Below are 11967 nucleotides of genomic sequence, written 5' to 3'. Positions count from 1 at the left end.
TTCAGGAAAATATGGACATTTTGAGAGCAGATTTCTGACATTCCATCACCTTCCAGCAAGTAAGACCAATCCATTTGGAAAATACACAAGCTGCTCTGTAAACCTCTGCTGAAATGTGCGGAGCTGGGAGTGTGCAGGAGGATTCACAGCAGTCACCTGCAGGCAGGCAAATATTGCCCTGTGACAGCCACTGCCACTCCAACATTACAATTTCTGCTGTTACTCAGACCTGTGTTTTACTGGCTTTGAACACATTTGTGCAAGTCAGTGTTACAGGTTCCCTCTTCCCAGGGCAGGCCTGCTGGGAAGGCTGCTGTTTAAAGCATTTTTCTTTAACATTTGTCCATCCCTAAATCCTGTCTCAAGGCAAGAAGAGGAGGAGAGGAGAGAGACAAAGCCAGCAAGTGACACAGAAGCCCTTGGCTAGGCTGCTACTTCTTCAGTGCATGACTCAAAATCCTCAACTGGGTAATAAACACAGAGGCAGCTTCTGAAGGAACAAATTTAAGAGGTACTAAGCCTCTTTCCTGATATCATATTATATTTCTTACAAACTCTAATAAAATTTCATTATACCTGGGGGTTTTTGGTTTAACAATCTCGTCACAAGAGCAGACTGAAGTTCTTCACTGATGCAAACATGCATCCAAGCCCATTGAGATGCTGGAAACACATCACTACAGCAGAGACAGTTTTCCTTTTTCTTTCTACAAGACCAATTATATTTAACAAGTCTCAAGTATAAGATTAGAAACAAGTAGAAATTGTGATATTAAACCTCCTTGGACTATTGCTACTTCCTATGGACTAACTGGTGCTGCGTGTCTTTATTTTGTTTACTGATACGCACACAGACAGAGACACAAACATGGATTTATCAGTAAAAGCATCAGCAATGCTAACACAGCCTGCAGCCCATTGCATCCACCAGAACAGGAATGAACAGAAGTGTTTGCTTACTTGTTAATTAGAAGAGAATTACAGACTTCATGATAAATAGAGCCTGCAAAACCTTGGAATTAAAGTGGGGTTTGTTTTGTTTTGGGTTTTGTTTGTTTTGGTTTTGGTGTTTGTTTGGTGTTTTGGGAATAACACCAAAGAGAGTTCCCATTCTCTTTTAAACAAGTTTGGGAGGGTAAAATGTGGCATCAAGTGTGCAAAGAATGGAAAATACAGGTAAGTTCCAGCCACCTGCTGAATCAACTATCTGTGAACACTGGAGTAAGGTGTGAAGAACTGGAGGAAGTAATGATGTAATAAAAATTTCACTGGGTTTAAAGAAAAATTATACAAATACCGAGCAAACCAAAAAAGTTACTGTGGGTAATCCCTGCAGTACAGCTGAAATGACAGAACTGCATCTCTAGGGTTATTTGCAAAACACTTTTCTGTGTTCCCTCCTGTCTTCACCCCAGCCACTTCAGACATTTTACACAACTGACATTTTTATTTCAAAGATGGAGTTGTCTGACCATGGACAACCTTATTTTCTACAATGTAGATGCTGTATGGACAGCATCTCGGCTAACAGAGGATATTTTCTTGCCTTTAAGGCTAAAGTAGGACCATGCCACAAATAAACATAACCTGCAACAAACCAATGTAAATGAGAAAAAAAAATAGATACCAAGGAAAACAGCACACAAGGTTAGCACATACTCAATATTTAATACTGAAGATCTGACAGTACATTATAGTGTATACTGTCACTAGCACAGAGTCACAACATTCCAGACTCTGGATCAGAATTAACCCTTCAAAGGAGCTGACTTATCTATGTGGTGCTGGATCCACTCAAGGTACTGACTAACTTTGGTGTAGACTCCAAATTTCCCCTTTCTTCCACAGCCTTCACCCCAGCTGACCAGCCCTACCAAAAACCAAGTATCCTTGTATCTAGTGAACATGGGGCCGCCGCTGTCCCCGCGGCAGGAGTCCTTCCTGTCGCCCAGGCTCCCAGCACACAGCATGTTGTCAGAGACGTGCGAGCGCATGGCCTGGGCGCACTCGTTGCGGGGCACGATGGGGATCTGGATGTACCTGAGGAAAGGGGCGTAGGTGTGGTTCCGCTCGCTCATGGTGCCCCAGCCCGTCACCACCGCCTGCTTCCCACTCCTCATCAGCTCCTGCTCCGCCAGGTTGCGGGTGGGAAGGCAGATGGGGAGGGCGTATGTGTAATACATCACATGCTCAGCCAAGTGCAGCATGGCTATGTCATTATCTGAGGTCGTCTTGGTGTAATTTTCGTGCGTCACCCATTTATCAACCCAAATGGTTTGCTCATCTGCCTCAGGACGGAAACGGAATTTACCTGGAAGAGCAAACAAGATGGCAGATGCTGTCAAAGCTTCCTCTAGTGTGAAGACGAAAGCATCTGGAATACACCGGGTATTAGGACTGCACTCCATGTTTTTACTTCTCTTGTAATACAACTATTTGTGTACTAAGTTAACAGTGTTCTTAACAGGTGGACAAATCTCTAAACTTTTCATATTTACAGAAATGATGAATACCTCTACAGCTCTAAAGCTCTGGTCATCAGCTGAAAAACCAAATTGCCCTGTGGTGTTCATATTTCAGTACACTTGTGCAGTGTGAGTCAGGAGGAACACAACCTCCTTGGAGCCTGCATTCAAAGCTGGGAGAGCAAGCACACCACAAAACAGGACATTAACAACAGGATATGAGCTTTACACCGCATAGCCAGGGCCTGAATGGCTGAATGTCAGCATTTGTAAGATAAAGTTGACTGACAGGAAAGATTATTCCTTTCTGAAATCTTACATCTGTATTTTAAGGAATTTTTCAGTGCTGAAGATTCCTCAGTTGCTATTTGTGCTACATGATCATGGCTACTTCATGGGCCAAGCAGTTATGGAACAGCAAGCAACAATCTACATTGAAAAGGGCCAGAAATGAAGAAGGCATTTGTGATACATTGCAATAGGAAAGGCAGGGCTAGGTTTTCTGGCAGGCTGCCAAGGAGATCTTGCAAGTTTTTTACTGTAAGGAGCGTCTCCAACCACAGGGACTTACAAACCACAGTAGTTACAGAAATATATTCTCAAAAGATCTCTTAATCCCAGCTTTGGATCTTGGTCTTCCAGACCATTTATTTCTGAGTCTCTCTCCCTGCTCCTCTGCAGACAGACAATGGACAGTTCACACGTGGCCAGAGCAGACAGCTGAACCTGCTCTGATGTCTTGTGCTGAGTGGCACCAGCCCCTGATGGATTTGCTAGTACTGAGCAACAATCACAAATCAGTTTTTCTCTCCCATCACAATCTCTTTGTGGTGACAGTGTTGGTGGCACCCTGAGGCAGCCTGAAGCCACTGTGGCTGGGGGCTGGCTGGCAGGGCTTTATTCCTGCCTTGACAGATACAAACTCTGCTTTAGGCCACAGAAATACCTCTGGACTCAAGCACCATCAGACCATCTCCTCTGAGGGAGGCAGAGTGGCTGTGCAGGAACACACCTGCTGTGGGGCCACACACTCTGCACACCAGCACAGCCACCGGCTGTCTCCATCCTGAGGCACCCACCAACCACTGGGTGACACCTTCTGCCCTGCAGTGACAGACTCCCTCACCCCCAGGGGGACACTCTTTGACTTCTGGTCAGTTATCCACCCCCAGAGTTTTAAATTCCAAAAATCCTGGATGTACACCTGGAGGTACTGAACCCAGAGGCTGTGGAAATGCATCAAGTTCCTTCTACACAACAAGGACCATCATAATTTTGCTGCTGGCACAAAAATATTAACTGTGAAGGCAGAAACATGATTTTGAATTTAGTCATTACATCCACCTATCTGTTCTATCTTCTTGGGAGTTCTGAACACACTTCTGGATGCTCTTAGGCTGGTGATGCAGGAACAAGAGCCACAAACAGGAACATTGTGTTACACTCAAATCCATCTTCCAAAACTTCAGCTACTCTGAGAACTAACTTTCTATTTCAGACAATAAAAAGCCACATGAGTGCTGCTACAAGGCTTCTCCCCAAGCTAAGTGTAAACTCAGATGCAAGTTTCCCCTCCAGCTGCTCCTGTGGATGGCAAGCTGCAGTGAGACAAGTCCAGGAGGGTGTGGGGTATCCCAGCCTGACAGACACGGGTTGAGCAGCACCTGTGCAGGCTCAGTACCAACACTTTCCTGGCTGTCCACATGCACAGGGCAATGTCTTCACCCAGAACTCTCCTCCTCATCGCTCACAGATGTCTCCAGGTTTTTCTGATGATAACTGTTTTTTTGGTGACAGATGTGTCTCTGTGAAAAAGTGAATATTCTGGCACTAAGAGGACCCAAGGCTACATCACACACTTTTCAATTCATTCTTTATGTTGGATGTACATAAACTTATTGTCTCTGCTCTCTAGCATCTGGCACATCCACAGTGTGTATGGAACATGCACACAGATACCCATTTTTAAGGCTGTATACACAGACAATATATTGGCAGGACTCCACAAATACAGAGAATAATCTATCCTTTCACTAATGGAAAGCAAACAGTTGAACTGTTATGCATCAGCACCAATGCTAGATAGAAAAAAATGTCAAAAAAATCTAAGTGTGAATGAACCACTAATTACCTTTGTTAATTCAGGAGAAGCACTTATTTGACATAATGACATTTTCTCATGCTCCAGGGCAGCAGAGCAGGTAAAGGCAGTGTTGTCATTCTGCAGCACCTCTCCAGTGAAACATTCTTAAGTAACAGTGTTTAAATACATGAAAAGGCAGGAAGAGACCCTGTGACATTCTCCTTCTGGGATCAAGACTTTTTTTTCAGTATTGGGATGGTCTTAAATATTTTCATCATCAGAAAAACACAGGTAGAAGAGACCAAGACTTTCTAATTTACAGACCAGCAGCAGTGCTCAGTAGACATCAGCTCGCTTCCAGAGTAAGGCTCAAATAGCTCAAATGAAATCAGATTTTTACTAAACTTTATTTTAAGCTAAGGTGCATATTAAATAGTGTGTATACAGACCACTCCTACAGCCAAGGACTTTTGTCTTCAGAACTTGCCAGTCTTTTCCCTGAGATGACAAATGTTAAGAAATAAACAGTTATATTTAAAAAACACAGGGACAGGTGATTTTCCATACCAAGTTTAACTTTGAACCCCTTGTGTTCCTCAAGGCAGTGTGCTGCTGTTAGGACCCAAGATGGATGGATGAGAACACCCCCACACAGAAACATCCCTTCGGTATTTTGCAGCATAATCTGAAACAAGACAAGGGAAGTGTGACACTGCATGGAGCACAGCTCACAGAATATTGTACTCATTCTTCTTGGGTGCTGCCCAATACCCAGACTTAGCAAGCACCAAATGTCATATTCACTGAAGCCAAAGCTCTACAGGGGGACAAAAGCCCTATAAATAGAGTCTTTGTGAAATATCTACAAAAAAGTTTTGAATGTCCTTCCTGAATGAGGGCTGGCTTCATCCAAATCAGCATGGGGTGATGCTGGTCACTGCAAAGCAGCACTTTGTACTCAAAGCTTTGAAATACAGAGCACAAATAAGGGGTGTGTCCCACACCAGATACCATGCATCATCTCAGGCTGCAGCTCACATGCTGTGGTGTAAAAGGCCCTTTAATATCAAAGGGAACCAGGCCCTAATTATTTGCATTCATTAGTTCCATGGTAAGATCTGTGAGGTCTCCCTTTTCTTTGTGACAAGCCAACCTGTCATGGCATATTTTGCTGATTAAGCCTGCTAACTTGAATTTATGACAGACAAGGCTTCTAAGAAAGGGCAGGAAGATCACCTCCCACTGGAAGGCTGTTGCAGGAGCTGAAGCACACATCACACACCATGAGTTCCCCAGGATGGAGCAACAGAGCAGTTGCTGTGAGTGCCATCACCATCTTCTCTCTTGGCGGTGTTGGGCACAGTAAGGTCAAAAATTTGGCAAGAGGAACAAGGTCAAGAATCCTCACAGATACTAAATTATTTTTTCCTGCTACTCCAACCTTTGGGATGCTTTTGAAAAAGCAAAGGGAACCTTACCTTCATACGACACCATCAGTAACAAGGCAAGAGCCTTTCTGGAGCAGAGATGGAGGCAGAGCAGTTCAGGAAAAGCCTGAGCTATTTGTGGCAAAGAATCCCTTTCTCCTTACCTGCCAAGGGCTGCCTCCCTTTCTTCCAGCTGTTCCATCAATGAGCCGAATATTGAAGTCTGCTTTGGCTTCAATGTAGTCTGACTTCACTCTTCCACAGGGGAACTCCACTGTAGGAGAGGCAGAGAATTCACTAGCAAAGTCCAGGTCACCCAATCCTCTTTTTAGAGGACTTCTTCTGTCTAACCTAGGCAATATTGTTCAGAGGCTTCCTGGAAGTCTCTCAGTGCTTGGCAGAGGAGGCAGACTCCTGACTCCCTTTTATGTCTCCCTGAGACACACATGGATAAATGGCCATAAAGTGGGTATGGAGCTGGGAAATGCAGGCAGAGTTACTCTTCAGGAACAGATGTTTTGAAAATGAGTACAAAGTGCACTGCAGACAAATCTCCCCTAAAAGTCTTTTACATCAGTCTGAATAATCCTCTGCCAAAGCTGCACTACAAACACCCTGCTCTTACCTACAGGCTCACACGTGGTGTGGTCATCCTTGAGCTGATACCCCGATGCACAGCTGCACAAGCGATGCTGCTCAGCAGGGTCCTCCCTGCAGAAATGTTCACAGCCCCCATTGTCCATGGAACAGTTGCTGTATTTGACCTCTGTGGGAAAAACAAACAGCAGGAGAGAGATGGAGCTGGGAAGTCAGAGTCACAGAAAGGTAAGGTGGCAAAGTGACATCGTGCTTCAAGTGGGTAACAGCTGTCCATGGATTTGGAATTACAGTTGTGGGCTTCAATGACACACAGGGCTCTAGAGAGCAAACAGACCTAGATCCAAAATCAGGGAGAGGGGAGATGGAGGAAACAGCTTACTGTAGACTGGAGAACAGAAAATGCCCTGTCACTATGTGCCAAATCCCACAGTGAAAGCTGTTGATGATACATGACATACAAAGCTCATCCCTAAATATGGTATCCAGCTTTTGTTCAAGGAAGCAACTGTCACAATAATAAAATATTTGCAGTGGATTGGGTTTTCCCCTGTATTTAAAAACCCCACCATAATTCTCAATTCTAAAGCAAACCCCTGCTTCACAGAGTTATTTCCAATATTGTCCAAAATTTAGATATCTCATATCTTTAAAATTATCCTATGGCAATACAAAGTTAATTTTGCTTTAGATAAGCACAAGAAGCAAGAGAGAAACCACATTAGTAAAGAAAGTATAAAGAAAGAATATGCCATGCAATAACTGAAGTGTCCATCCCTATCACACAGAGATCCCTGTCACAAAGGATGTTATTTTATAGTGGATTAAATGCAGTGTTACCATAACTGCACAAAACCCCCTCCCAGCCTTTGTTACAGATGCAGGAAAATTTTCCAATACTGTCCTTGCAGGTCCCGTTGGAACAAGGATTTGGTTTACACTGATCTCCATCTGAAACAGAGGTAGGAAAACTCAGTTGCTGAACCATACAGAGCTCACAGATCAAACAACAACATGAACAGACCCTCCCCAGACTCCCAAGTATCAGCCATGTTTCTGGCACTTAATGGTGACACCTCTGTGGCACTTGGCCAGAGGCAGGGCCATCTGTTTGCGTTCTCAATTACATCTGCAGAGTGAGTGGAGTGGGCAGAAGGGGAGCAAAGAGTAAAGCCTGAAGCAGGCAGGACAGAGCAGGTTACTGCTGGACCACATCAGGCGTGGTTAGAGCATCAAAGCAATTCACCAATTCCTTAACTCTGGGAAGATGACTGATGATAGGTACAGGTGCACCTCAAGTGTTTTAGGAAGGTTGCCTGTATGATAGAACAGGAAAACATCCTCTGCACATCCCTTATGAGAGAGAATGAGAATTTGAATCAGTATATGACACATGGAAGGAGGAAGGCTGAGTACTAGTAACTCCTGAGGAAGCACAGAGAAGTGATTAGCAGTGTCTTTACTTACCTACATACTTGCTCCAAAAATTTAGCTGTGGAGAAATAAAACTTGTATTACAGCAAGAACACCATTTTTCACAAGTGAGGAATTTTAAGTGTTTTGTGGTCTTGGCCAACAGGACACAGCACTTGGGTCCGTAACATCGGTCTCATTCTTCCTGGTAGTGCAGTGACTGGCACTGCAAACCAAGAAAACCAGCCAGTGATCCCCCGGTACTGTCTGTACTAAGCACAGGCTCCCCTGCTCTCCTTGCAGGCTATTTTCTTGGCACTTTCTACCAGGTAGGTCACCCGAGCTCACTTGAGCCCAGTTAGACAAAACATGGGCATTCTACGGACAGCCCCTCTCTCCTCTGGGATCTGAGGGACAGCAAGGACTGGGTAATCCTATGCTTTGAGCCTACTCTGCTAAAAAAAGCAACAGGGAGTACAACCCCACACAACAATGGAGTGCAGAAAGGGGCAGGAATCAGCAGACAGTAAATATAGTGTCCAACTCAAAATAGGAGTTTGGAGAAGGAGAGAAAGAACGTAGTGATAAGAGAAATGTTTGTCACGCATAACTGAGAGACCTGGGAGATACACTGAAAAGCAGCCAGGACTGATGAATGGACAACAAAGGGGAATGACTGGAAAGACTGGGAAAAACTTAGTAGCAGCAAGAGTAGCTAGTGGGGTCAAAGCAAGGATTGGAATTAACTGTCTAGGACCCAAACCTCACCAGGTGGGCCAGGTGGGACATGCTTGAGTAGCCAAGCTTTGTGGCCCATAGAGGGGTAACCTGACAATCACTGTAACACAGGGACACTCTAAACCATGCCTACACCTGAGGAGTCAGAAAAGATCCATGTTCAGTACTGACAGCATGATCTCCTGTGCCCTGGATTGCAATATTTTAAGAAAATCATTGATTGGCTAAGTTATCTTATCCTTAAAAACAAACCAACTTACTGTTTCTTCCCTGGTTTCAAATATCTCACTGGCCTCCTCAAAGTCACAGCGCTCTTCAACACACTCACGCTCCACAGAGCCTGGCTTGAGCTCCTCCAGGAAAGTGTTTGACCTCTTCTGGATTCTCAGGACTTGGTTTGCATCTTTACTGCTGTAAAATACTGCAAGCAAAAAGGTGAGAGCAGAAGCAGAGAAAAGAGCTGGCTGAAAACTCCTAGTGGTGCTTCCCAAAGGACACTTAGGAGAACAAGAGCCTCTCCCCAGTACAGCAAGAGAGGCTGCCCTAGACACCATGGGCTGTCTGTGCTGTGCTGCAAGCTCCAGTCTCTGCCCTGTGGTACTCTGACATCTCATGGGGCTCAGCAGGGCTCTGACCAGGCAGCTGCCATGGCCCCAGCACTGTCAACCTCTGCGAGAGGAAGTCAAACCCTCCTAACGGGAATGATTCCAGCCACTCCCTCTGACTAACAGAGGAGCAGGAAATGAAACTGCAGTGACTGGGAAAGGTTGAAGGACAGCTCTCAAAAGAATGCTTACTTGAGGTGCAGCAGCCCCAGAAAGAGCAGGCAGCCAGCAGCAGCCCCACAGTGAGGAGCTTCCACATCCTGCAGCAGGAGTCACCTGAGGAGGAGAGGGCAGGCATCAAGAAGAGCACATTGCTGAGTGACACAAGACCCTGCTGCAGACAGTTCCCACCCAGCCAGCTCACTCACTGGCTTTTCAGAAAGCCACTTCTCTGCTGAATGCTCTGCTGTGCCCTGTCTCTGACTCCAGCTCTGGAGTGGCTGTTCACTAAGGTCCCTTCAGACTGCTTTGCTCGTTCCCTTTAATACATCAGCAGCCCTCCCAGAAAACTTCTGGCCTGTCCTCACACCCTCCCCTTGTCACTGGACATTTTTTACAAGTTTCATGCTCCATTAAAGCAAGCTGTACTTAGAAATCTCAAAGGATACAATACTTTTGAAGCACTTACTGCTTTATTCAGTGGGAATCAGTGTGATCTGTTCTTCCTCCATGAGCTCTGCTGGAACTTAGTTAATCCATAACTTCAGATATTTACTCTTTGGAGTGACACGAAATGCTTTCTTTTTAGTTGTTAAACAAACAGTGCTCAGGGAGAGCTTGACCATTTACCAGCATACAGGGGAAAAGTAAAACAGCTGAGGCACCCACTCTGCCTTTCTCAAACCATTTTCTCCTTTTGATTCTCTGGTGAGTAGAAATGGTTATATATATAATGTGCAAGTGTACATACCCAGTGCTGCGGTCTCTTGAGAGATCCTGCCCTCTTCTCACAGCACAGTCACCCAAAAGAGACACATATTGCAATTTATAAGAGTCCTCTCACTTCACTTTCTCATCAAAGCTTCCACCACAAAATAGCAAAGGGAACTAACCCCCACTGACAGCCCTAAGCAGATACCAGATGCTTGTACCAGCAAATTGCAGCTTATGCTGTGCTGGGTTAGCTCTCATCAGAACAAAGTATTCTATTGAATTGTAAACACTAAACATTTAGAGAAAACCCCCAATCCTTTTCAGAAATTTTCTTGCATTGGAGGTGGTAGGAATCAGCATGTCCAAGTTCTCTGCAAACAGTGCCTGCAGTGGCACCTCTGTGAGCTGGGCAGAATTCCAGAATCACTGAGGTTGGAAAAAACCTCCAAGACCACTGAGTCTAAGCTGTGACCAAATCCCCACCTTGTCACCCAGAGCACTGAGTGCCACATCCAGTCATTCCTTGAACACCTCCAGTAAGGGGAACTCCAAACCTCTCTGGGCAGCCCCTTCCAATGCCTAATGACCCTCTGCAGGGTTGAAGATGATGTTGAAGATATGGCATCTTCATGCAAATTACCTGTGCACCCAGGAGTCCTCAGGGACACACTGAGTGGGGCAGTCAGTTTTTTGCTATTAGCTTCTGCCACATTATTAAAAAAAAGACCAAAATTAATTCACCTGTATCAGAGGGGTAAGAGTATCTTCTGTCTCTACTGTTGCCTTCTTTCCATTTTTTCTGTAGTGCCACTTAAAGCAGAGCCTGACACTTGGGGAATGATGCACATGTGAGTAAACACAGTAGTTCTTATTTTCTCCTTATTCTGGCTCCAGGTAACCAATGAAAAATAGTAAAATGAAAATTTTACCACTTTCATCATGCAAGAGTATGTAACATCAGAATGATGTTCCTGTTCCATACCCTATTCTCTCCATACTCTGTTTAATTATCACATACAAAGATGTTTTTCACACAGAAAACATTCATGACCATTGTAACTTACTTTCCACCCACTTTGGGACAGTACTGTGGAACTCTACAACTATCCTGTCAATTTAAACAAATCTGCTGGAAGTTTCCTATCAGCATCTTATGAACACACCAATCTGCACAGACAGAAGAGAAAGCTTGTCACAATCCACTCTATGAACTGCTCACCCAAACACACCAAATTTTTTTGTTTCAAGTTTACAGGTGTCATTTATAACACTCAGTTCCTACATTTCACAAGAAAATTCACTTCTCCCACATTTCTGTAAATTACTCCAGTCACTGTACATACTGCCTGCAATAAATGGAATAGACAGAGGCCCAGCTGGAGGAGAGAACAACTGCTCCCATCTCATCCTGGCACTGCACCATGGCCAGGAACAGCACCTGAGGAGGGGTAACCAACACAGCCCTGCTGAGTCTGACAGTGTTCCCATTGAGCTGTGGGTTTGCTGTCAGCAGAGCTTTGATCAGATGAGCACCAGCAGAAGCACCACATTTAAAATATCGTTTGTTCACCACAAGACATAGCTAAAAAATTAAACTGATGTCTTCTACTCCATGCCAATTAAAGGAACACAAAAAATGCTACAAAGTTAGTCTACAACACTTACATTTACCATTTCATTCCTCTCTAAGGAAAAGCTCTGAACTTCTGATGCAAGCCAGGATAAAACCATTTGATCACAGCACAGGTTTTTATTAGCTGGCTCCC

The 11967-nt window shown here is 44.6% G+C and overlaps 1 protein-coding gene across 1 annotated transcript; it reads right to left on the bottom strand.

The window, feature by feature from the left end:
• Nucleotides 1–1648: 1648 nt before the first annotated feature.
• Nucleotides 1649–11871, bottom strand: PROC (protein C, inactivator of coagulation factors Va and VIIIa). The gene is made up of 9 exons (XM_074547033.1): nucleotides 9957–11871; nucleotides 9521–9604; nucleotides 8984–9144; nucleotides 8040–8064; nucleotides 7413–7523; nucleotides 6601–6741; nucleotides 6140–6249; nucleotides 5116–5233; nucleotides 1649–2311 (listed from the first exon to the last, which is right to left on the bottom strand). Exons 2-9 carry the CDS (start codon nucleotides 9585–9587, stop codon nucleotides 1749–1751), a joined length of 1296 nt encoding a protein of 431 aa, XP_074403134.1. The 5' UTR covers nucleotides 9588–9604; nucleotides 9957–11871; the 3' UTR covers nucleotides 1649–1748.
• Between the last annotated feature and the right edge of the window lie 96 nt (nucleotides 11872–11967).

Source organism: Zonotrichia albicollis, chromosome 9 (genome assembly GCF_047830755.1).
Source record: "Zonotrichia albicollis isolate bZonAlb1 chromosome 9, bZonAlb1.hap1, whole genome shotgun sequence".
In the NCBI taxonomy this organism is placed as follows: Eukaryota; Metazoa; Chordata; class Aves; order Passeriformes; family Passerellidae; genus Zonotrichia; species Zonotrichia albicollis.
The sequence above is the reverse complement of the archived record's forward strand: the minus strand, read 5'-3'. Positions and strand labels throughout refer to the sequence as shown.

Coding starts and splice junctions, on each gene's coding strand:
- PROC (XM_074547033.1), bottom strand. CDS start 9,587: ATGTGGAAGCTCCTCACTGTGGGGCTGCTGCTGGCTGCCTGCTCTTTC. Junction 8,065..8,983: donor TTGAAACCAGGGAAGAAACA/GTAAGTTGGTTT, acceptor ATTTCTCCACAG/CTAAATTTTTGGAGCAAGTA. Junction 2,312..5,115: donor GGGGTTCAAAGTTAAACTTG/GTATGGAAAATC, acceptor TTGCTCTTCCAG/GTAAATTCCGTTTCCGTCCT.